We start from the raw sequence: 27,152 nt of genomic DNA on the forward strand, positions 1-27,152 counted from the left end.
TCTCCTTCTGCTTGTGTCTCTACCTCTCTCTGTGTCTCTCATGAATAAATAAATAAAATCTTAAAAAAAAGAGAGACAGACAGACCAACTGACAGAGAGGGAGAGAGAACCATCCTAATGGCCTGAATTCACCAGGTGATTTGTTTTCAAGCATCTCTGGAAACCCACCAACTCCCTACTCACAGTTGGTCACCTAACACACGTATTTTTAAAGAGTACAAAAATTGGAACTCAGTAAGAGTAAATATCCTCAAGTTATCCCACGATGAGCTATAAAAATGCTGAGAGGTATTAGCCCAAAGTGGAGGGTTCATTCTTCCAGTCTTGCCCCATCCTTTCTACATTCCTAGTTTTATAGGGCTGTGGCTAAAAGTACAGGTTCTACAGCCTGACCACCTGGATTTAAATCCCGTCTCTGGTACTTACTAGCCCTGAAACTTTGGGCAAACTCTCAACTGCCATAAACTAGGGAAATAAAAGTCCCTCCCCTCGTGGGACTGACCATTAGGATCAAGTTAGTCAATGTATATATACATTTGGAAGAGTTCCTGGCACATAGTCAGTTCTCATTAAGTGTTAGTCATCACTACACAGTGATAGCAAAGAAAGTAAAACTGCCTTCCTTATGGCTACGAAGGTACTTTTAAATCAACATCAATTTCCATTTACTGTAAGTGCATCCCACATAACAAAATGGCTAAAGAAATTTTCAAAACGAACCACTTAACCTACTTTTGGAGGAAAAGAAATGTGGCTCTTTCATGCCAAGTGAATAACACAAGACCACACTGACCAAGGTTGTAAGGCTCACAGGGGTTCAGCTCTGGAACATGGCTCTGCTTAACAAGCTCACTTAAGAAACAGTCTATGATTCCAATAATAATAGACAAACTTTACTGGTCACTTATAATGAATGGATTGAGCACTGTGGTAGGCACAATGACTGTCCCCTAGAGACGGCCCCATCCTAAATCCCAGAACCCATGAATATGCCACTTTCCACACCTTACATGGCAAAAGGGATATAACAGATGTGAGTTAGTTGATGAATCTGAGATGAGGAAATGACCCCAGATTATTCAGGTGAGCCAAAGGTGGGCACGGGGTTTTTATAAGCACAAGAGGGAGGTGAGAGGGTGTGCATCAGAGACATGCAGCATGAGGAGGACTCAATGGACCATTGCTCATTTTGAAGATCGAAAGAGGCCACAAGCCAAGAAAGGTGGGAAGCCTCCAGAAGTTGGACAAGACAGGAAGCAGACTGTCCCTTAGAACTTCCAGAAGGAATACGGTACTGCCAACACTTGAATTTTAGCTCAGTGAGACCTAGTTGGACTTGTGCCCTCCATAACTCTAAGGTCATATATTTATATTGTTTTAAGCTACCAAGTAATCAGTTGGTTGTAGCAGCAATAGGAAACTAACACAGGCACCTGGCTAAGGATATTCACTGTAGACACCTACTGAGTTGGCTTTCCAACAATCTTTTGAAACAGATGCTTCAAGAGAGAAGGGAAACGAAGCTTTCAAGAGTTACTTAGCTTACCCAAGAATTGAGACATGACATACAACATACACAGGCACCCACACACACACTTCCCACTTTGGACAAATTATAAAAGTTGGAAAAAATCAACCATCACATGCATGTAAAAAAATTATCTTCCTATGATGTGAGTTTAAAAGTAATTCCTCATCTTTATATCTCTAGCCATGTGGAAACACATTTACTTGGCATTTTCTATGTGCCAGGAACTTTGTATTTACTTTCTGCTGCAAACACAACATTTAGTAAGAGCTTCTTATCATCAAGATGTTTCTAGATTAGTTGAGGGAAACAGGCATGTAGTCTAAAAATACAAACCATGATACAAGTGCTTTGAGAATGATATGCATGAGGCAATCTGGTGACAGAAAGTAGAGAAGTAGCTGTCATTCTATTTGAGAAAGTCAGGAAAGGTTTTTTAGGGGCGAATGATCCTCAATATAAATCTCAAAAGATAATTAAGGATCAGCTAGGTTTGAGCAAAGCATTTGTGGGGAAAAGGAGGTGTGTGGCAATAGGGAATGGAGAACTTTCTAGATGGAACAAAGGGGGAAAGATAGGCAAGGCCCAGCAGCAAGTAATTAAATACAGCTAGCACAAGGGGGACTGGTGAGAGGAAAGGCGAGAGAGGGAGAAGGAGCCACGTTGTGAAGAGTAGTTCCTGTTAAGGGCTTGGAATTGTTCTTGTGATGAAGAACTTTTGAAAGATCTTAAGCAGGGTGGCACATGAGAATGACCCCTCCCCTCTGGCAGCAAGATGATGGGGAAAGGGGTCAAGTCTAGAGGATAAGAAGACTACTGCAATAGTCCAAGCAAGAAGAGAGTAAGGCCCAACCCAAGGCAGAAGCAATGAAGACAAAGGCAACATTTGGGAAGAGAGCTTTCAGAGGCAAAATTATGAGTTATAAGGGAAAGAGTCAGAGATCCCTTCCAGGTTTCTGATTTGAATTACCGTGTACATGAGGGAACCCCCAACTGAGAGAGAAGCGGTAGTCATGAGTGCCATTCATCAAATATTTTTTTAAAGATTTATTTATTCATGAGACACACACACACACACACACACACACACACACACACACACAGAGGCAGAGGGAGAAGCAGGCTCCATGCAGGGAGCCTGACGTGGGACTCGATACCGGGTCTCCAGGATGGCGCTTAAACCACTGAGCCACCCAGGCTGCCCTCATCAAATATTTTCAATTTTCTTGCATTCTATCTACTAAGACACATATGTAGGTTACATTCTCTGGCCTCATTTTCTGCCTCTGGACATTATTGATGTTGGTCAAAGGGCACAGACTTCCAGTTACGAGATGGATAAGTCCTGGCGATCTAACGTACAGCCTGGTAATTGTAGTTAATACTGTATCGTACACTTAAAAAAGAAATCTCCAATGCTCTTTTTCTTTTTCTCTGCCACCATAACTACATAGGAGCAAAATGATGGCTGGTCCCTTAATTGAGTCCCTAAATGACCTCAATGAATGTAGCCCCCATGTCACTCACAAAGGACTTGTAGCATGAGTGAGGAATTACCTTTGTTGTTTTTAAACCCCTATCATTTTAGGGTTACTCTTGTTACACAGTACAGCACAGCCTATCCTGTAATCTATCTATTACAATAGATAATTTACAAACACATTGATTATAAAATGCCTGTGAAACATTCAAGGGGGGGGGGGAGTCTAAATCTAGAGAATCAGTAAAAAAAATAAAAATAAATAAAAATAAAAATAAATAAATCTAGAGAATCTTAGCATTTCCTCCAGAATGCCTTGCCAGATGCCCACAAATTTTTATCTTCTTTGTGGTCGCAGAGCACACGCTCTTTGTTATCACCCATACACTCAAGAGCGATTGTCTGTTTCCCTGCCTGCCTTCTAGAAGGTAGGAAGGTGGATTATTCATGTCTGCATGTCAAGTGCCCAGCAGAATGCTCGGCACCAAAGTCGGCCTTAAAGAATATTTGTTGAATGTATGAATGAGGAAAGAAGTCGTGGGGGTAGATGACACTGCCAAGAGAGGTCTGAGTGTAAAGTGAGAAGAGAGCGAGCTTAGGGAACCCCAACATTTAATAGCTGGGTAAAGAAAGATGAGCTCAAGGAGACAGAGAAAGACCAGCCCGAAGCAGAGGAAAAATCAGAATGAAAATATGCAGGCATTTTGAGAAGAAAAGAGGAGTAGTGGAGACTGGGCAAGACCCTATATGTCACATGATCCCACCCGAATAAAAGACCGGGTTGCTGGCACCAACTAACAATGAGCCTGCTCCTTCTGAACTGGCGTAAACAAACACAGAGAGAAAGCATGGGTTCTTCATTTCAAAGTCTTGCTCAAATGCACACTGGTTTCAGATGCTGTGCGTTGGGTGAAAAGTCACTGGTGCCCACGTACTAATGTTGAGGAGGTATGACAAGAAGAGAAAGGGGGAGGATCAGATTGAAGGGGATGGGGGACTGGATCGAGCACAGAAATCACCTGGCGATCTTGCTCAAGGCAAAGCCAGCAGGTCTAGGGTGGGATCTGCACTTCATACAAACTCTCAAGTGAGGTTGACGTTGCCAGCCCATGGGCCACACTTGGGGGACGAGGCTTTGGACTTCCATTTCAGAAAGCTTTCCACGTTACATGTAACCTCAGGCCTGAGCAGCCACAGAAAAACTATTCTCAGGTCTGAGAACTCCATGTCCATAAATCTGTCCCCAAAGGTCAGGGTTATTAAAGGAATTTGGGGGCTTAACTAAGGAATATGGAGCCAGGTCATAAAAGATCAGAGAGGATCTTAGATTTGGGGGTGTCGGGGAAAAAAAAGATCTGGGAGGTCTTTCCATGTGAAAATGATAATCAAAATACAACCTTATGAGTTAGGAAGTTGAAACTCTTATAATTCCAAATTCTTGTAAAAGCCGCAGGCTGTGACTTTGCTAAGAGAAAAACTATATTTAAGTTCAATGATCTTTAGCTCAGCTAACATGTTTGAAGAGGAAAGTCACTTTTGTAGAGGACAATTTCTCCCGAGTTCAAGAAAAATGGACTATTTGCAACATCTCCCCTAAGCTTCCGCATTCTAATTTTCTTTCTTCTCCCCTGCATGGCAAAGCAAAACGTTAACTGGCCACACACAGTCCTTTCACGGTTCTAAGGAAATTAGGAAAGTTACCCTAGACCTCCCTTACTAACCTTAGGGCTAAAACAAACGAAATGTATTTTAGGAGTGGATGAACAGAAGAGCCTTTGAAACCAAGGTTTCAGCAGCCTGGGAAAAGAAGACAGGAAACATTCTGATGAAATTTTTTTGGATCATAACTTTGGTGAAATCAGGATGCCCAACAGTGTGCAAAACTCAGGGCCGAACAAAGACCCAAAGCACCGCCCTTGGAGGACTGCTGCAGTACCCCCCATTTTTCCTTCCTGCCAAGGCTTCTACCCATTTGGACCTGCTCGCCCCCATACCTGCCAAAGGCCCCCTCTCAAAGCCTCTACCAGGCCAGGCCTGCCAGGCCCTCGTCCGATCCCCCCTCCGTGGAGTCTGTGTTTAAGGCCCCACCCCGTCAGCAGGGACCTCAGCTCAGACTAGCTCTGGGCCCCTGTCATCGGGTGGCGTGGCAACTGTCTCTTCTCACAGCAGAGTCACCTCGTGGCTCTCTTAGTAATGGTGTGACCATTTCGCATGCCCTCCTCCTTCGGGGACTAGGGGACTCCGTGAGGGCCCTTGCTTCGACGCCAATGACATGCTGCCTTGCTCTCCAGAAACACCTGTTAAAAGGCTGAATCGTCTCAAGTTATAGCTGCAATTCTATTTCTGTCAAGTGCTTCCCCAAATAATTTTATTTTAAATATTGGATATACATATTGCAGATATATGTTTATGTATTATTTATGTGTTTACCTATAACTGAACCAGATATCAATTTGATCCCTAATAAATCCCCCTATGATATACGCTGACTCTCCTAGGGATGTGACGGCAGCACGACCTGCTGCCAGTTTGGTTCTCATAAGAAATGCAGCAGCCACGGGGCACGTGAGTGGCTCAGCTGGTTAAGCGTCTGCCTTGGGTCATGATCCTGGGGTCCTGGGATCCAGTCCTGTGTGAGGCTCTTTGCTTGTCGGGCTCCTTGCTCAGTGGGGAGTCTGCTTCCCCCTCTAGAGCTTTCCCTCTAATAAATCAATAATATCTTTAAATTAAAAAAAAAAAAAAAGAGGGGCGCCTAGGTGGCTCAGTCAGGTAAGCGTCTGTCTTTGGCTCAGGTCATGTACCTGGGGCCTGGGATCGAGCCCTGCATGGGGCGCCCTGCTCAGCATCCCCCTCTCCCTTTCCCTGCCTCTCCGTCTGCTTGTGCTCTTGGTCTCTGTCAAATTAAATAAATAAATAAATAAATAAATAAATAAATAAATAAATCTTTTAAAAAGTAAAGAAATGGATTAGCCTCTGACATTAATTCTCGGGTCCAAGCATAAAAACCATGTGAAACTTGCCATCACATTGCAAGTCTGACAATCAATTTTATTCCTTCCTAGTGACTTCACTGGTAATTAAAATATACTGTGGCCATGGCTTGGTCGTAGGGTCAGTGGGGTTATGGATTATGGGATTACCCTGACAATGGATCATAGCACAAAGATTTTAGTTCTTAGGGATAGAGTGAATGAAAAAGAAAGAAACACATTTTTTAAGTTAATTTTTGACTATCACAAAACCTAATGCTTTACTGTCATAATGAATTTTGTCATTTATAGGAACACTTTCACAAATTTAATATCATTTGGCTTTCATAACAGTTCTGTGAAATGAATAAGAATTATATTCCTCCTCTGACAGAGAAGTTAAAGCATCGACCAAAACTCACACATCTAGTAAATGGAAAAGGGAGACATTAGACCTCAGCCTTATAAATTATTATAAGTTATTTTTCTATGTCACATGGCCCTTCGTTATTAGACTATAATCAAATGAAAACCTAGGGTGAATATTGTACTTTCCCACTCTTCAGTTTTCCTTTCAATGTCTTTCAAAAGCCTAAATCTTTTTTTTTTTTTTTTTAAGATTTTATTTACTTATTCATGAGAGACAGAGGGAGGCAGAGAGAGAGGCAGGCTCCATGCGGGGAGCCCGATGTAGGATCCGATCCCAGGACCCCAGGATCATGCTTTGGGCCGAAGGCAGATGTTTAACCGCTGAGCCACCCAGGCATCCCAAAAACCTAAATCTTTTTTAAAAAAACATTTTTGAGGGACACCTGGGTGGCTCAGTGGTTGAACATCTGCCTTTGGCTCAGGTCATGATCCTGGGTCCTGGGATCGAGTCCCACACTGGACTCCTCACAGGGACCTGCTTCTCCCTCTGCCTGTGTCTCTGCCTCTCTCTGTGTGTCTCTTATGAATAAATAAATAAAATCTTAAAAAAATTTTTTTGAGTATAATTGACATCCAGTGTCACATTAGTTTCAAATGCAACATAGCAATTCAACGTCTCTCCGTTATGCTGTACTCGGTGTTACTCCCATCTGTCATCGTACGACAACATCAGTGACTATATTCCCTCTACTGTGCCTTTTGTTCCTGTGACTTTTTCATTCCATGACTGGGAGCCTATATCTCCCACTCCTCTCTTCACCCATTTTGCCCATCTTCCCAGCCCTTCCCCTCTGGCAGCCATCAGGCTGTTCTCTGTATTTATGGTCTGAGTCTGCTTTTTGTTTGTTTATTCACTTGTTTTGTGTTTTTATTTTTTAAAAGATTTTATTTAAAATGCTCACCAAGAGTGCACAAGTGTTCTTTTATTCCTCACATCCTCACCAACACTTACCTTTCCTTGTGTTTCTTATTTTAGCCATTCTGATGGCCATAAAGCGACATTTCTTTTTTCATTTTGTTTTAGTTTGCATTTCCTTGAGGATTGGGGATGTTGAGCATCTTTCATGTGTCTGCAAGTTTTCTTTGGAAAAATATCTACTCAGGTCCTCTGTCCTTTTTTAATTGGATTATTTGAGGGAGGGGTCTTTCTTTCTTTCTTTCTTTCTTTCTTTCTTTCTTTCTTTCTTTCTTTCTTTCTTCTTTCTTTCTTTCTTTCTTTTTCTTCTTTCTGGTGTTAAAGTTGTATAAGTTCTTTATGTATTTTGGACACTAATCCCTTATCAGATATACCATTTGTATATATCTTCTCCCATTCAGTACGTTGTCTTTTTGGTTTGTTAATGGTTTCCTTCACTGTGCAGAAACTTTTTATTTTGGTGTAGTCCCAATAGTTTAATTTTGCTTTTGTTTCCCTTTCTAGAGGAGACATATCAAGGAAAATGTTTCTATGGCCACTATCAAAGAAATGTTTTCTTCTGGGAATTTTATGGTTTTAGGTCTCACAGTTAGGTCTTTAATTCCTCTTGAGTTTATTTTTGTGAATAGTATAAGAAAGTGGTCCAGTTTCATTCTTTTGCATGCAGCTGTCCAGTTTTCCCAGCACCATTTGTTGAAGAGACATTTTCCCATTGCACAGTCTTGCCTTCTCTGTCGTAGGTTAATTGGCCGTGTAAATATGGGTTTATTTCTAGACTATCTAATCTGTTTCTCTGGTCTATGTGTCTATTTTTATGCTAGCACTATACTGTTTTGATTACTAAAGCTTTTGAGTATATCTTAAATATATCATATATCATAAGATTATGATATCTTCAGCTTTGTTCTTATTTTTCAAGATGGTGTTAGCTATTTACGGTCTTTCTGGTTCCATACAAATTTTAGTATTATTTGTCCTAGTTCTGTGAGAAATGCTTTTGGTATTCTGATAGTGATTGCACTGAATCTATAGATTGGTTCAGGTAGAATGGACATTCTGACAATACTAATTCTTTTACTCCATAAGCATAAAATACCTTTCCATTTTTTTGTGTCATCTGCAATTCTTTCATCAGTGTCTTCTGGTTTTTAGAGTACAGGTCTTTCTCTTCCTTGGTTAAGTTTATTCCTAGGTATTTTATTCTTTTTGGTGCAATTTTAAATGGAATTGTTTTCTTAATTTCTCCTAGTGGTGCTTCTTCATTATTCGTGTACAGAAATACTATTGATTTCTGGGGGTTAATTTTGTATCCTGCAAATTTACTGACTTCATTCACTACTTCTAATAGTTTTTTGGTGGAGTTTTTAGGATTTTCTATGTATAATAATCAGGTCATCTGCAAATAGTGACAGCTTAACTTCTTTACCAATATGGGTGCCTCTTATTTCCTTAGCTTTTCTGATTGCTGTGGCTAGGACTTCCAATACTATGTCGAATAAAAGTAGTGAGAGGGGACATTCTTGTCTTGCTCCTAATCTTACAGGAAAAGCTCTCACTTTTTCACTATTGAGTATGATGTTAGCTGTGGGTTTCCTATATATGGCCTTTATTATGCTGAGGTGTGCTCCCTCTGTATCTACTCGTTGAGAGTATTTATCATGAACAGGGTGTTGAATTTTGTTAAATGCTTTTCTGCATCTACCAAGATGATCACATGATTTTTATTCTTCATTTTGTTGATGTGGTTAATTATGCTGATTGATTTACAAATATTAAATCCTCCTTGTATCCCCAGAATAAATCCTGCTTGATAATCCTTTTAATGTATTGTTGAATGGTTTGTTATTTTGTTAAGGATTTTTCAACTGTGTTTGTCAGGGATATCGACTTATAGTTTGTGTATGTGTGTTGTCTTTGCTTGGTTTCGGTATCAGGGTAATCCTGGCCACATAGGATGTCTTTGTAAGCTCTCACCCCTCTTGTATTTTTTTGGAATACTTTGAGGAAAATATGTATTAACTCCTCTTTAAATATTTGGCAAAATCCACCTTGGAATCCATCTGATCCTGGACTTTCATTTTTTTAAAGACTGAAATCTATTTTAGAGTTCAGATCTTTGGAACCATATGGACAGTTCAGACTATCTCCTGATTTTAGAAACACTGAACTAAACTAAACCTTTGTAGCTCCAACTTTGATTTTGGGGGTTGAGGAGAGAAACAGTTTGCTACTGTTCTCTTCTATATCCCGCTGCTGTAATAATTATTCGGGAAAGCCCAACTCTCTTATCTTCAGGAATCTCTTTGCCACCTGACTACATGCATGAGAGAAGCCCAAAGAGACAAAATCAGAGACACATAGTGCATCTGTGTTAGCGGAAAGCTTTTATTATCTTTTCCTAAACAATCACCCTCTCACTATTATCTTTGTCTTTTGAAACTACAGCTCCTGTTATTTATGCAAAATTGTCATCCCAGCATTCCATAGCAATCTAATGGGCCCATAAATAACTATAAAACTTTGAAAGAGCATGGAGTTATACACTCAAACCAACCAGAACATTTTAAAAAGTAAGCAGAATTTAATGAGGTTTTTTTTTAAAACACAAATATAAAACGGTTTTATTGCTCATTATAGCAACAAACATCTGAGTTATAAAATAGCAAATGTCTACTTGAACAGATATTACTTAATATATCCATACATCATCTGGTGCAGAATCTATGAAAAGAATGCTTTTGAAGAATATGTCCAGGAAACCCCCACTTTCTAAAGGTCACCTAAATATAAGCCAAAGTGGCACTTAGAAGTGGATATAAATGGTACACTTCCTAATCCCATATACAGCGAAAAAAAAAAAAATCTACTCCTAGGAATTAACCAAAGAGAAATGGAAACATACTTGTACGAGAACTTTCAGAGCAACACCATTATTCATAGTAGCTAAAAGATGGAAACAACTAAAATTGGTAAATGGACAAATATGGTAAATCCATACAATGGAATATTATTTGGCCATTAGGAGGAATGAAGTGTTCATACATAATACAAGATGGATGAACCTTAAAAATATTATACCAAGTGAAAAAAAGCCAGTTACAGAAAACACATACAGTCATATGAAATATCCAGTATTGGGAAACCTATAGAGACAGAACATAGATCAGTGGTGGCTTAGGGCAGGGGCAGCTAGAGGATGGAGAGATAAAAGACTGACAGTAAAAAATACAGTTTCTTCTTAAAGTGATACAAATGCGACAAAACTGATTTTAGTGATGGTTTCACTTACCTGTGACTATACTAAAAATTATCCCATTATACGCTTTAAGCAGGTATGTGAATTATATTTCAATAAAGCTATAAAAAATTAGAATCTAAAAAAAATAAACAAATTTAACCCAAATAAAGCACTGTCCTAATAGCATTTCTCCTCTGTGCAGAGGCCTCTAAGCACTTGAGGTACTTAAAGATGTGTTTAACACCCGTATGAGCATTCGACCCCGAGAATGCAAGGAAAGAATCTTCAATGGGCTTGAGTCTCTGAATACGTATTAGCAGAATTAGACTTCGAAGCTACAGTGGTAGGACTGAGCCTCCACCTCTGTCTCTAGCCCCCAGAGATAACGACTATAAATCTGGGCAAAACACAGAAGAAGTACTTGAAGGCCCTGGAAAGGAAACAAAAGCAGGCCAGCTCTGGGGGTGTGTGGAGTCTTGTTTGGCTTTAAAATCCAAATTGGAGGGCAGCTGGTGTGGCTCAGTGGTTTAGTGCCCCCTTCAGCCCAGGGCATGATCCTGGAGGCCCAGGATTGAGTCCCACATCAGGCTCCCTGCATGGAGCCTGCTTGTGTCTCTCTGTGTCTCTCATGAATAAATAAATAAAATCTTAAAAAATATTTAAAACAAACAAACCTGAAGTCTCTGGACTGAGTCACTTTTTCTCTCTCCCTTTTTTTTAAGATTTTAATTATGTATTTGAGAGACAGCATGGGTGGGGGCAGAGACGAAGGGAGAGGCAGGCTCCCCGCTGAGCAGGGAACCCCATTCTGGACTCATCCCAGGAGCCTGGGATCACAAAGGTAGACAATTACCCGACTGAGCCCCCCCAGGCTCCTCTCTCTATCTTCTACTTACTTATCACCCTCTGGCCTCTGAAGTGTCTCTCCTCTCTTAGTGTCTTTGAAACCCAGACACTTTTCAGGTTTTTTTCCTTCTTGTCTGACCATTCTTCCTGTACCTCTCGCTTCCTCCTCTTTCTCTATCTTCCCCTTAAGTACCCAGGACTCCTCCCCTGGGCTTTTAATCAGTACAGTTCATCTGCTTCTACTGCTTCAACTGCCAGTGAGACTCCCACCTTCCTAACTGTAGCCAGGACTCCCTTCTCAGCTTCCCTTCTGGACACTTCTAGCTTCAGATCAGTAACAGTGGAGTAGGGGTTAGGTTCTAAAGCAAGCAAATAAGCCAAAAATCATATGAAGTCACAATTTCCCTTGAAATTCCCTTAGAAAAGCAACTTGTTCATATATTCCTACATTCATTTCTTGGTCCTGCCCGTGCTGTTGAATTTGCTCAAGATAAATGGACTCGAACTATGATGCCACTGTATTTCGTTAGTCTCACAAGAATCTCACAAGGTGACATGTCCACACTACACTTCTATCCTGCCTCCATCTACCTGCATCATGCTCCTCCACCTTTACTTCCTACATTAACTGATGGCACCAAAATCACCCTGACTTCCTAAGCCAAAAATCCAGCACTCAGCATTGACCCTTATTCTCCTTCTCCCCCAAATCCAATCAGTCTTGATTTCTGTTGATTTAATGCCTGAATTCAAGCCCTTATCATCTTATTTAGGCCACAGCCAGAGCCTCAAAAAGCTTCCTCCCTTTCTGCCTCCAATCCTCTGCCATGTGTCTAGGTCTACTGTCATTCGCAAATGCAAATATGATCAGGTTTCTCCCTGGTTGGAAAGATCCTCCAGTGATGAACTACCACCCAAAGCAGTGGTTTTCAAGCATTTTTGTAGCAGATAAATACGATTTTCAAATTAATATCATATAAGGTCCTAATATCTACAAATAGAAACAAGCTGCATTTCATTAGGATTAATTTACTCTGTAAGTCATGAATGTGTGACTTATTAAAAGCCAAACATTGAGAAAATAGTAGGTAGTTTTGGCGAAGTACAAAAATTCAAAATTGTTGGTAAGCAATTTGATCAGAAACATCTTGCTTATTTCTCCATTTCATTTGACTGCATGTGATCAAAAAAGAAACCCTAATTCATAGCAATAGGTAGCTACCAAAGATAATATTTTGGATTTCCCCTCCAAAATAGCTCATCTTTTAAATTTAACATATTGTTTATTTAAAAAGATAGCAAGATCCAAATACAAATGATTTAATCTATCAGCACAAATTATTTGGTTGCTGGTCTCCACTTGGTTAAAACTTGGTATGTAATATTTAGTTTGAGTATGTGTTTAAGATTTATTTTTTAAAATTGAAACTCAAAACAAACATTTAAGGAAAACCTTGAACCTCCTCCTTGGAGGAGGTTCCATGCAATAGAGTTTGAAAGCCAATAACGGAGATGCTGAAGCCCAATCTCCTTAGGACAACATGGAAGATCCTGTGTCATTTGGATTTTACCCATCAGTCCGGCTGCATTTCCTCCCACTGCCAAAATTCCACCCCAAATCCTGAGTCCATCTCCATCTATCACGGGGTTATACTTTGGCACTTGCTGTTTTCTCTGCAAGTTCACGCACCACTGCACTTCCTTCTGAATTTCAATGAATTATTCCAAAGGTTAAAATGCTAATACCTTGTGAAGCCTTCTGTGACTTCCCCAAAATACCTTGCAGCTGCCTCCACCATCACCATGTGTTGCCTTGTGTAATAATCATTGTTTCCTCTCAACCATGAGTTCCTAAGACAGGCTAATTTAGCCATCCCTACGTTCTCAGGGACTTTCAAAGTGCCTGGTACCTGGTAATCACACCTTAAATGCGTTGAATTAACTACTTCATTAGTTTATATTAATAAGAATAACTAGCAGAGTGATTATGGTGGCTGAAACTTCAGATTTGCATAAGGTAGTCAACAGAGAACTCTCTCATCAAGTTGACACCTTAGGCTAAATAAGGACCACACAGAAATCACTGTTTTTCTCATTTGAATTTTGACTTCATTTTTCTTTCACTCACCAACAAAGGAAAGCAGGATCACCAGCAGGACAATGAGCGCACAGATACATGGAATCAAGACCAGCAATAGGAAGCGGAGAATATTAGCAGTTGCCAGCTTCTGAGAGCAACCATCACCCATGTTATTGTCGACAGCAACCAAGACCTAAAGTAAAAGAGGAATATGAAACACGGTTTTAAGCATGGTTTTTAAGCAACTCGGTACACAGTACGAAATTTTCGAGTACAGCTGTCCATTCGGAGCAGCAGCATTCCCAAGAGATCCTAGTGCGTGTACTCTAGGGCATGAAAACGAACTTAGTCACTAAATCATGCTACTAAATGAACAAATAACTGTACAACCACACTCAAGGCAGAGAAAAATCATCTATTTCTGAAACGTTTTTTCGGGAGTACGTGAACTTTTTATTTTATTTATTTATTAAATTTATTTATTAAATAAATTAAAATAAAAACTTTTTATTTTATCTTGACTTTTTAAATGTATTTAAAAAATACAGTTTTTAAATGTATTTAACACAGAGAGAAAGAGAGTAGAACGAGTGAAAGAGGACACAAGTGGGGAAGTGGGGCAGAGGGAGAGACACCCCGTCAACCAGGGAGTGGGGCTAAATCCCTGGACCCTGGGATCATGACCTGAGCGGAAGACAGACAGGCTTAACCCGCTGAATCATCCAGCGGCCTTTCCACCTTGATTTTTTAAAAATGTATTTGCCAATTTAATATTATTCCAAAGGGCTACAAATTACCATGGCAAGGTCTCACCTTGGCCCAGAGCTATAAGCCAAGACTGCCTCGTACAGTGATAACAAATTGATGAGGAGCTGTAGACAGGACATTACCCAGATTTCATCAGTCTTAACCCAAATCTGCATGAATCTGGATAAAACTAATTTTCAGCCATTTTTAATTCAGCCAGGTTGACTATCATTGACCATGTATTTAGTGGCAAGTTGAACACTGAAAAAGAGCCTGTCTTGTTGACCAGTTAAACACTGACAGCCTCAGGACACCTTCCACCGTCCATGCTGTCAACGGAGCCAATACATCTGTGAGAGGATGACGAGATGCAATTGTGAGGGTTCAAATAAAGTTCTTATTTTCCGATACTTCAAATTTTGCTAATTTAAATTAAATTAAATACTTTAATTTCTGGTCAGCCTCTTGCCAGAAAGGATGTCTGTATTATGAATGGCTAGCTCAGGGCAGTGACTTTTTCGACAGGGTCTGAGATGAAATTAAGAGATTTGAGTCCCACACTATGAGCAGCTCTTCCAGTCGCACATGAAGGTATTTCTCATGGTTTTTTCTTAGACTTCTGACTCTCCTTGCATTTTCTCCTGCGACTGTTTCAGAGCTTGAACTGTGACCTCTGCATCATAGTTCCCAAATTTCTCTTGAGTCCCGAACTTCCTTTCAAGTCAGATCATACATTTCCAACGCCTAGCACTTAGCAGCATCTCTTCTCAACATAACCAAAACCAAACTAGTCTCTCTCCCCATCCCTGCCTTCAAACTAGTTCTTCTCCTAATGTCCACATTTGTGCTGGCGAACACTCTACTACTCCAATAACCCCAAGACTCTCCACGTCTCCATCATCCCCCCATGCCATGCATTATCAGGTTTTGTTGGTGTTTCCCCTAAATGGATATCTACTCTTGAGAAAGGAATGGTCTTTGAGTCAGAGCCTCATCAGAACCAAGCAGTTGTTCTAACAGAACGGTCCTGTACTTGATCATTTACAGCATTTATAACAAGTGCTTAATAGTTTCCCACAGATAAAAAGGCAACTTTGATAGGTTCTTCTGAATCGCAAGGCATATGGGATACTCCATTTCTGCCTTATTCCTCCCACATCAGAATCAATTCTCGTCCACTTACACATGTTGCAAGCAGTGTCCACTACATATACCATGATGTATGATACCCTCGGTAATTTTAAGAATACCCACTGAGACAGATTATTTGAAAGAACGTATGATGATAGCTTGAAAATGGCTTGATGGCCCAGATGAATGTCTTTACTGACCCATTCCCTCCGCACCTGGTTTAATCCACCCACCAAAGTGAGATCGCTCAGTTTGACCTGCAAGAAGACTCGGCACTGTGTTACAGGGGGACATGAAAACGATGTGGCCACCCATTGACCCGTGAGCTGGAACCAGACAATCAGAGGCTCCTCACCCCCTCCCCCTGCCCTGTCCTTGAAATGCACCTCTGTCTCCACAGCCAGAGCCATCTTCGAGAATGCAGCCTTGAGAGAGCAACGTGCTGTGGCGACCATCTGGACGTTACACATGACTAAACCCAGATAAGGATTCTATATAAACTTCCATGATCCTGGCAGGCAGGTCTGGAAAAACCACTCATCTTGTCTGCCCAAGACAAGCCTCCTAGTAACCATGGCACTGGTTTACTTAGTAAACCTGCCATCTACCAGTCTGAAGGGGTCTGACTCTTTCTTCAGTATCTCCTTGCCCTCTGTACATGGAGGCTAGTTTCAGATTTGACCCGAAGAAGCTCCCAAGTTTGCAAACCAACACACTGACACAACTTAACATGAGATCTGCAATAGTGCATTGATGTCAACACTAGAGTTGGTGGGGGGTGCCCTTTCAGGCTTGGAGATAGACAAGTGTGGGGCGCTAGCCCAACAGAGACAGTAGTAGAACCCACGTACTTACTTCATTTACTCAACACTTAGTTATTGAACACCTACTATTATAATATGCCTAGTGAGGGATGTAACAATAATTTCAGCCCAACTGTCCCTCTCAAATTCACAGTCTTGTAGGAGAGATATGTCCATAAATAGTATAATTATATGTCAAGGCAGCAAACGATAAGCACCATAAGACTTACACCTCATGCTGTAGGAATTCAAAGGATAAGCATACAATTTCTTACTGGAGAATCAGGTAAAAATTGTAGAGAAACCAGCACTTGAAGAGACATAATTCTGAGAAAAGTATCCTCCAAAAGCCATGTTATAGCTTAAAAGAGTGGTAAAATACAACCAGAGAGCTAACGAGGTGTGAACTTTCTTTGGCTTCCACAACAGTGGAAAGGGTTTCTTTGTTAAGATGGTCACAGGAGATTTTAAAGATCATCTTCCTGGGTGGCGCAGTGGTTTGGCGCCTGCCTTTGGCCCAGGGTGAGATCCTGGGGACCCGAGATTGAATCCCACATCGGGCTCCCAGTGCATGGAGCCTGCTTCTCCCTCTGCCTATGTCTCTGCCTCTCTCTCTCTGTGTGACTATCATAAATAAAAAATAAAAAAATTAAAAAAAAAAGATCATCTTCTTAGGTGGCAAATTCACGATGGCCTCAGCGCTGCCTGGAATCCTGTAGCCAAACACATCCCACTTAGGATGTAGCAGTGAGGAGTCAGCGGAGGAAGTTCTAGAGGCTCATTCTGAAATCTCCTGTCAGTATATATCAACAAGTACTCAATTTTCAGAAACCCTATTATTCATGATTGGTGCAAATATGTTCTCTAGTGTCCAGGAAATAGTTTGCTCTTATCCAGGGGTGAGGAGAAAGAAATACTTTGAAGAAAGTCAGCACTTTGGTCAATTCCCTAACTTTTCTCTTGCGTTCATGGCCACTTAGGACTATAGCTGTTCGTGGTGCATTATTCAGAGGCCCTTGGCTTTCCTCTGGTTATAATGGAACTCTTAGACTCTACTGAAGAGTGAATAATGCCCGGTGAGGTAAACTGCTGGGGAAATTCCTAAGCTTTGTTTCAGTGGACGCCACAGCCCTCTCTCCAGATGCCACCCTCTTCCAGAATCTACCCTCCACAGGCTCGAAACTGTAAGCCAAGCCCAGGCACAGCATTCCATGGTGCAGGCAGGGAAGAAGGCCTCTGATTGATTGACCTGCCATGCTTCTGATATGTACTTCTTGTGTTTTACTAATCCTGTTGGTAAAACCTCACTTCTTATATCTTGAGAACTACATTTGTTTTAAAAACAGGGGCATGTTGGTTTATATCACCTGTATGGATACAATCTATCTAGGATATTTTCTTGAGTCAATTTCGTTCCATTTGGGACACCTTCTCATCCCTCGCCTTCCACATTTTTACCTCCATCATGATCCCCTCCCAGCTTGTCATTTCAACCATTTTCACCACAGCCCTCCCCTGACTCTTTGGGGATCTGTGGTTCATGGGTGCCTCCACCATCTCCCAACCTATCAGCTCTCTCCCTTTTTCATTTCCCTACATACCTTCCTTAGAATATTTGGACCATAAATGAAACAATTCTCTCGTTAATACTCTGAACCTGCTTACCCCTCTGGATTTTCTTCCCCTCTGATGTAAAAGCCAACAGCAGATGAAGCCAACAATCTTCTCTCTCTGTGTCTACACCTGGACAGTTGGGTGTGGCTGCAGAAAGTCACCCAACAGGACTATTGGGTTGCTGACGTAAAGCCTTCTCCATTCTCCTCAAGCAATCTTCTCCCACTATGCCGTCACTCTCAGAAGAGGACCTGCCCCAATTCCCATTTTACAGAATAACAACTATCAAATGAGAATTGCCCCATCTACCTGAATCTAAACCCACACACGTGATCATTTATAAAAACTTTCTTTACTGTTCAAGAACAGAAGCTATTTAAAGCTCCTCATATTTAAGACTACTCCTCCCACTTTTGTGACAGACTCCATCTCCTTCTCCCTTTTCAGGAATTTTACATCTTAGTTCTCCATTAAAGCATATATCCAATCTCTCTCTTTCTCTCTCTCCCCCACTGCCATCAACTTTTAACCATGTTTAGGTCTCTTCAGTTATTTATTTTTATTTTTTTGGCTATCCTCAAGCCTATATTACACTTCAGCCACTGCTGTAGCTCTCTTTCCTTCTTTCTTATCCAACATGCCCTAGGAGTTGCTAATATTTAATATCCAAATTTCCTCACCTGCTGTTTACTCTTGTATAATTTGGTACCCTCTTTTGTCACTGCACCAAAAAAGTTTTTGATGTGGTCGCCAATGACCTCCATGTTGCCATATCCAAAAGACATTTTTCAACCATCATTGTAATGACATCCCAGTATCATCTGAGAAATCAAGTTCTCAGTCAGCCACTTCCATCTGCTTCAAGCAGTTTCTTCCTTTGGCTTGTCTTTCTCCTCCCTGTCTGGTCATTCTTTCTCTTTCTGTAAGGTCTTCTCTCACATTCACACTCTCCAGGCCATGTCACCCACAAAAATAGTATCAATTGCCAGCCCCACACACATGACTTACATCTTTAAAACAGCAAGAGTAGATCTTTCCCCTGAGCTCCAAAGTCTTGTATCCAATTGGCCATTTGACATCTCCTCAGTGGATGTTATTAAAACACCTCAAACCTAACAAGTCTGCAATCAAAAAAATAATCTTCGTCCTCCTATCTGGTATTTTTCCAGAGTTCCCTATCTCAGGGAAAGGTAATTGAGCACTTATTGTGTGTCAGGTATTGTTTGGACACTTGGGATATATCATTATGTAGAGTAAAAATCTCTAGCCTCATAGATCCTACATTCTAGTAAAAACTACCATCATGTCTCACGTGGAACGGCTTACCTCTATCCAGTCTTGTACTCCTTAATTTGTTCTCCACATTCTAGCCCCAATGATAAAGAGGCTGTATGTCACTGGATAATGAGAAAAGGAAACATGAAAAATGATCCCCAAAGTGAACTAATTCAAGAGGTTCTGAGTCTGGAACTAGAGATGATCATGAGAAGCATGTACCCAGTGACCTGGTAGAGATCTGGGGAGGGCTTTGGACTTGCACAGGAGTGTATGGAATTTCAAGTTCATTTTATTATGATTTCAAAGGTCAAAGAGACCAGACCTGAGATCTCAGGTACATTAGCCTTTATCCTGTTCAACTTTCCTCCAGCATTTGAGTTTATTAACACATAGTCCAGTCTTGGGAAGACTTCCACAGCTGCGAATGGCAAAAACTGCTTTAGAACAGAGAGAGACCTGCTTTTGTCATCATGGCATAAATAATATTAACTCAGTTGTGACTCTCTCTTTAAATGAAAATACTTCCCTTTTCTCATCAGTGTACACCCAGCATCTAGCGTAGCATCTGAATACAATCAGAAGTAGATTAATACCTGTGGAATAAATAAATGAATTAAATTGCCTAAACAAAAATTGCTCAGTGCATCATTATGAAAATTACTACTTCTTTGTAAATTATATGTATCTTACAAAGTCTATTCCTAAATCATGAAATTGAAAATGTATTTGGTAAAAAAGTGAAAATATTTCCCTTTCAGGAAAAATGTACTAAAATGAATAAAATCAGCCTTTACAAGGACTATTAGTGCAATTCCACTCACAATTCCTATTTTGAGCTTTGAAGTCAGCTAGAAAATTTTGTAATTTAAGAAGTAAATTTTAGTGAATTTTATTACAGATAAATTTTTTAAAAATACAACCTTTAAGAACAGGAAACAAAGTGGCTTAGTAATTTTATTAGCCACCTAAATCATAGATTACAAGACATTCTTGGTTCAGGACACTATGTGTCCAGGTAATTTTTTCTGGTGGCCTAAACCAAAAGAAATGCTTAACAATTCCACCTAGTAACTCTAACTTCTTTATCAGTGTTTGTATCCTAAAAATTTAGTAGACATTTTAAAAAATACAACACATAACTTGAAATAAATACAATTTTCACTCCTTTCTTAAGTAATGACACCTACTAATGTAATGTGTGTGTCTGTTGGGCAGTGCACAATACCTCAAATCTTGGAATCCGATTAGAAATCGCCACCATTCATTACCTGTTCCACATGGATTTTTCCATGGTACAACTTTTTACACAGAACCACCAAGAACCCGGTTTTATGAAGATAGGACAACATCAAAAGGAATACAGCACAGTACTATCTAATGCTGACATTGTAAACTACCTCAAGCTATTATTTCATTTGGTAACCAACAAATGTTGAGTATCACTGGATTCCCCTCAAAAATGGAAAATAACTAGCAGAGCCTCAGTGTGTCACTGCAGTGTTTTGAGGGCCTCAGTTCACAGTTTGGAAATCGGGCTCTAGACTATTTTCCAATGTCTACCTGTCTAAGCCTGAATCCTTAGGGAAGTCATTCATTTTTAACCCCATTCAGAAAGCCTCCCTTGGTCTTCTAGATACAAGTAATCTCCCTCTGCCTCACCTGAATTTCTGGTCAGTGGCAGAGACCAATTGGCTGCTAGCATCCATTCTTTTCCTTTGATGTTAGAAAAAGAATCCTAAAATTTGGTTGGGCCAATATTTCATGGCAACTTCAAATAAAAACATCTCCCAGCCTCTCTTGCATCTATACGAGGCCACATGGCTGAGTTCTTGTTCGTGAGATGAATCTAGAAGTGGTAAATGTGACTTCCAGGAAGTGTCTTCAAAGAGGGGGATAGTGTCCTTCCTCTTTCCTGCCGGCAGGAATATGAGTGTAATGGCTGGAGCTCAAGCAACCATTTTTTAAAATCTTCCTTTTATTTTTTTAAAGGTTTATTTATTTGAGAGAGAGAAAGAGAGTGTGCCCAAGCAGGGGAAGGGCAGTGGAGAGAGAATCTTCCAGTAGACCTTCCACTGAGCAGAGGGCTCCAGGAGGGACTTGATCTCACAACCCTGAAATCATGACCTGGGCCAAAGTCAAGAGACAGACACTCAACTGACTGAGCCACCTAGGTGCCCCTTAACCGACTATTTAAGACTCTGAGCTAAAAATTATATTCCAAAGGTGTTTAAATAGCAAGAAAGAAGGGACTTACATCCCTGATGGATTTGTGAATCTATCAGCCCTGAACTGCTTGTTTTCCAGACTATATTCACATGAGAAAGGAATAAGTTCTTGATAAATCACTGTTAATCTAAATATTCTATCACTTGCAATTGAAACAATTTCAACTGACCTATATATTTATCACTTTTTACTTTGTATCATGATCATGTACGTATGTACTAAAATTACTGAACTACAATTTCAGGAGGTAAAGCTCCATGTTCAATTCATTCAACAAATTGCTACATCATGTGCCCAGAATATTATTTTGTACCCCAGGCAACTAACCAGTGCCTAGTACATAATAGGATCACAATAAATATATGCTTTCTCAATTGAATAAATGACTCACAATGCTCAAAAAAATTTCCGAAGAGGGACACCTGGGTGGCTCAGTAGTTGAGCATCTGCCTTCGGCTCAGGGCATGGTCCTGGGGTTCTGGGATCATGTCCCACATTGGGTTCCCCATGGGGAACCTGCTTCTCCCTCTGCATATGTTTCTGCCTCTCTCTGTGTGTCTCTCATGAATAAATAAATAAAATCTTAAAACCAAAAAACAAACACCAGTCTGGATATTATGTGAAGATACTAAAAAAAAATAATTTCCCAAGAAATGTTTGGGATTTTTAATATACTTACTTTTGATGGGAGGGAGATAGAAATCATTAAAAGTATTTTTATGATAAATATTATAACTGTCAAGTTTGCTTGCCTTTGGCCAGGAAAACAGCAACTCAGTGTGACCACAGTGGATTATCTCCTGTTATTTAGATGCTTGGTGACTTTTATACGTCTTCAACAAGGATAAACTCCCAAGGAAAAAATGTACAACTTAGTAAATTATATCTTTTCAATTTTCAATTAAAAATTTCTAAATACAGGGTAGTAGCCAAAAGGTCTTCATCAGGAGTTCATAGGGACCAAGCAGTAAAAATTAAGGTTAGTTAAAATGCAGGCAATCATTGAATGAGGTCATCTTGCAATCCCACCAGAAACCCCGAGTTCTCTACTGACTTCAGAAATCTCCTGCCTGGTTTCCCCACATCCTCACTTGTCCCCTTCCAATCTCCACATTGTGGTCCTGCTTAAAACCCTCCAGAACCTTCCTTAATATGACATAGAAGACAATGTTTCTTAGACATCAATGTACATGTGAAACATGTGGGAGAAGCTGAGCCAGTAGGTTTTGGGTAGAGCCTGAAACTCCGCATTCCTTACTGGCTCCCAGGTGATGCGGATGCTGCTTTTCAGTAGCAGGATCTGGAGACCCTTCTAGGTCTGCTCTTCCTAGGCTGGGCTCACTGCACACCCCTCACAGCCTCTCCCTCTATGCTTCTGCCACCTTCGGCCTCTATTCCAGATCCTCACAAGCATTCTCTGCCTAGGATGGCCTCCCTTCAGCTCTCAACCAGCCTGTGTCACTCAAGATTCTCTTCCTCCATCAACTCACGCCCCATGGTTGGGGAATCATCTTTCTGCTCTTCATCCCAGTTGCATGTATGTGTGTGATTATTAGATTTCATTGGTTATTCCAGCTACACTGTAGGCTCCATGAAGTCAGGGTCCATGTTGGTCCACCATTGTAGCCCTAGTACTCAAAAAAAAAGGCCTGGATGGTACTAGGCACTCCATAAAAGTATTAAAATAATGAATCAGGGCGCTTGGATGGCTCAGTCAGTTGACCATCTGACTCTTGATTTTGGCTCAGGTCATGATCTCCAGGTCCTGGGATAGAGTCCCGTGTGGGGCTCTGTGCTTAGTGGGGAGTCTGCTTGGGATTCTCTCTCTCTCCCCCAACCCCAGCCCCTCTTCCACTCATGCTCATGTGCTCTCTGGCTCTTTCTCTCTCTCAAATAAATAAATAAATCTTTAAAAAAATAATAAATCCATAAACTCTCCTAAATGTACCCCCCCCATGCTGTCAGAAGAGTCTTAGAAACACAAGGACCAAAATGCTGCTCCATGATGAAATAATTACAACAGTCATAATAATAATGGAAATAATAACAATACAGCAAGAAATCCATTGAGCACTTCCTATGGGCTAGGCACTTCTGTGTTTTGCATACAAAATAGCTCTTAATTCCCAACACAGCTCTTCTAGGGGGTTGCTATTAACATACCTATTTACAGATGAGGAGTGTGAGGTTCTTTGTGAATTATTTCATAAAAATACTTCAAGGTAATTGACTAAAAAAGGCAGAATCCAAAGCAACACTCAGTCATTCCATTCCTTGTCCTGAAGCTCAGGAGAAAGACTAGAGATCTCATAATTTTTTTTTTTTTTATTGGTGTTCAATTTACTAACATACAGAATAACACCCAGTGCCCGTCACCCATTCACTCCCACCCCCCGCCCTCCTCCCCTTCTACCACCCCTAGTTCGTTTCCCAGAGTTAGCAGTCTTTAGAGATCTCATAATTTTTTGATTTGGCCTAGTTCTATGACTTTCAGAACTTCTTAGACACATTATCCACTCTCCAGCTCTGTTCCTATGAAGATAGACTAAGCTTTTACCCATTGAGTCATGCAGAACTGAATCCTGATGTCCCAAACCTGATGAAGGACCAGATCCCATGGCCTGCATCATAAGAGGTTCAAAACCACCCATCCTTCAGGACAGCTGCCCCTTTGGGGTTAAAAATAGGCCTTTTCCTAAATCTCCATGCTTCTGCACCTTCTCCCAGGCCAGATATGGGATAATGGAGGATTACTACTTCATGGTAGTTGGACAATAAGAAATATATTTTAGAAGTGGCCCGTCTGTGGCATTTTTCAATTCCTTTCTGAAGCTCAAATTTCAAAATTACCTTTAAAATCTTGAATTAATTATCTAGCAAAACTTTACCCGGAATCCTTAAATACAGACGTTTTCTATTCTCCATCTTTCAGAGAGATGGAAAAAAACATAAGAAAATAAGTTAACTGTCAGGAATTAAATTTATAAAATATTGCCAGAGAATGTTTTGGAATTCTGAAAAATGTGAAATCTTCTACAGTTTCTATGGTGTAGAATATTTTCCCCCGAGAATGCAGGTCTTGGCCCTCGTGATCAGTTTTCAGAGACGTGGATGTTATTCTGCTTAGTGTAGTGTAGTGTAAGCAACATCATTTCAACAGTGAAAAATGAGAATAGAAAGTAGGTTCAAGTTGATATTTAATACATGAAAAACCTAATTTACAACAACAACAAAAACACTGTTCCCTTCCCTGACCATTCCAAGGTTTTGCTAAATATATGCTATCCTTGGCCTACGATAGTTCTGAAAGTGGAAATATTCATCCAAAGATACTGTCTATAAAGAGATTAATGAAAAAAAAAGAGAGATTAATGTCATCTCGCTACTTCTTAGAAATGTAACAGCATCAGATATAGAGACACATTGATTATTTTTATTTCAAATAGGATGTTTAAATTGCAACCAAAGATCACGTAAACTTGAGGTAATATGTACACTTTCAGATTAACAATATTTTGAAACGTGAAGGTTAATTCCACCTCCATAATGTGATGCTATATACTATGGATTTTCTTAAATATCAAAATGGCTATTTTCTTCAAAACAATTATGACATCGTATAGCCCTAGTTAACAAAGGATGGTTAGTCAACAGTCTGTGAATTTTAGCCATGTACAAATATCACTGCCCAAAGGGTATCCTGACTCCTAATGTCAATCTGGTAGGTTTAGTAAAATTCTATGTATCACTTTGAAGTTTATGATATGAACAAGTCAAATATCAAAACATTCTTAAACCAAAATGACACTGCACATTTTAGTGGATGGGATTTTATGCAAAATTATGGCACAATTCAATAACCATCTGTCCTACCAAAAAAGATTTGCTTACAATGTTAAAAACAATTCCAAAGAAAAATTCATCCTCAACCCAAACTATGTGTTGGTTTGAGACTAACTTAGCACCTTAGTTCTCCAGACAGGAAGCTGAAGAAGTGCAGATGTATCCTGGACTCTGCTGCTTCAGTGGGGCAGAGAGCAACCTGCAAGGATCACAAGGTCCCTCTGACTGGTGGGGCCTGAGCAAGACACAGAAGCTCCCTCTAAACTCTGGGGATATTACTTTTTTCTTTTTTTAAGACTTAATTTATGTGACAGATAGATCCAGGGAGCACAAGCTGGGGAGGATGGGGGGGGTGGAGAATGGCAGAGGGAGAGGGAGAAGCAGGCTCCCCATGGAGCAGGGAGCCCGATGCAAGGCTTGATCTCAGGACCCTGGGATCATGAGCCAAGCCAAAGGCAGACACTTAACCACTGAGGCACGCAGGTGCCCCAACTCTGGGTATACTACACTGTCATGTGTTAATATACTCACAGTCCTGAAAAAAATCAGACACCAAGTCTCCAATTGCTGTTAGATATTTAGGTCAGAACATTGTCCTGTACAGCCATCTCTCCAAAGTGTGATCTGAATTGTTTTTTCGGTATTAAAGGAAGAGCTTATCCAACCCACTCCCACTGTCTATCCATTGAGCAAAAACAAGCCAACTGTTACCCCATATTTAAGAAGTAAATCTGCCGGCACTAGATGGTTTCCTCTCTGTTCTCAATAAACTGTGGAAGTATTCCCTGTATGAATTAAAAGTAGATTTATTGAATAAGAGATCAGTGATTTAGATACACTCAAACCAGACATCTGTTAATTCTCCAAATATTAGCTTCTACTCTAGCAACAAGTGAAATGCCTCCAAAATCATCCATGAGTGAATTATGCCAAACCCAAATGTCTTTTGTTGTGATGTTTGTTTTTAATGTTCCAAGAGGCATGAAGAACAAGCATCTGGTTTTCAGTAAGTCTTTTCATCCCATTTTCTGGTATTTAATTGAAGCATACAAAGTTCAAAGAACTCATGAGCTCTCTCAAAATGAAATTACTCAGTTCACACCAGAACACATGGGTCTGCAAGCCAACTATGCTCACATTTTCTCCTTTGAAAATCAACACAACAGCAGCACCAGATAGCACCCCCACGCCAAGTTTAATATTCACACATCTCAGAATGGATGCTCAATACAGAGACTAAATACCGACAAATATTTTTCCAGTTGAGGAGACTAATAATAATAATCCAGTACCCAGGCAGCATATGGCTTCCGTGTTTCTGTTTTGAGGGTTGCATTGTTCAGCCAAAGTCTCAAATATGAGATTGGAATGTTTCAGAGGCAACTTGTATAATATTGTCTCCACCACTGAAAATCTAGGTGACCTTATAAAGCCATCACCGTGTCCCAGCCATGTTTCCATATCTGTAAGTAAGGGGTGAAAAATAAATGTCTTGCGCCAACCACAAATATTCCAAAAATAAAATGAAACTGGTAAAGCAAAAGAAAAGAAGAAGAAGAACAATGTCTCTTTCAAGTTCAGAGAGCTCTATGAGTCCTGATTTCTCTCCAACACATTGTGTGGAGTTTGCTCAATTTGGTCTCTGGAGGAAACTTACAATAATCTTTATTCCAGTGAGGAGATGTCTTCAGAAGCAACAGGAAAAAACTTTTTAAGGTAAACCTCATTTTCTTCAGAGCAAGGTGGGAGGGTCATATTTCTGTTCAGTAACAGGAGATTATCTCAGAATGAAACAGCAGGCGACTCCTCATCTAGACAAGATAGATAAATAGGGCCCTAGGTCCTTTTTGTGAGATGACTTTGCCCCCAATCTCAGACATGTCAATGTTACCATTTTGTGGCAGGCACAAATCTTAAAGTAATATAAATTCCTTTTAAGGTAGATACAACATCAGAAATCTTTCTGCATATATTAACGAGTCTTAACGCCTTTTCAGTTCAGTGTACTTCTTTGGAAACAATGG

At 40.3% G+C, this 27,152-nt stretch overlaps 1 protein-coding gene across 6 annotated transcripts in view; it reads right to left on the reverse strand.

Annotated features, from left to right (window-relative positions):
- The window catches only part of CORIN (corin, serine peptidase), a 237,266-nt gene that overhangs the window by 182,770 nt on the left and 27,344 nt on the right, over positions 1-27,152 (reverse strand). For all 6 annotated transcript variants that reach the window (XM_072774965.1, XM_072774964.1, XM_072774961.1 and 3 more), the window contains exon 2: positions 13,535-13,679. In XM_072774965.1, the coding sequence (XP_072631066.1) occupies positions 13,535-13,655 (121 nt within the window). In that variant the 5' untranslated portion in view covers positions 13,656-13,679. The remainder of the gene's footprint in view (positions 1-13,534; positions 13,680-27,152) is intronic.

The sequence above is a fragment of the Canis lupus genome, chromosome 14 (genome assembly GCF_048164855.1).
Source record: "Canis lupus baileyi chromosome 14, mCanLup2.hap1, whole genome shotgun sequence".
Lineage (NCBI taxonomy): Eukaryota > Metazoa > Chordata > Mammalia > Carnivora > Canidae > Canis > Canis lupus.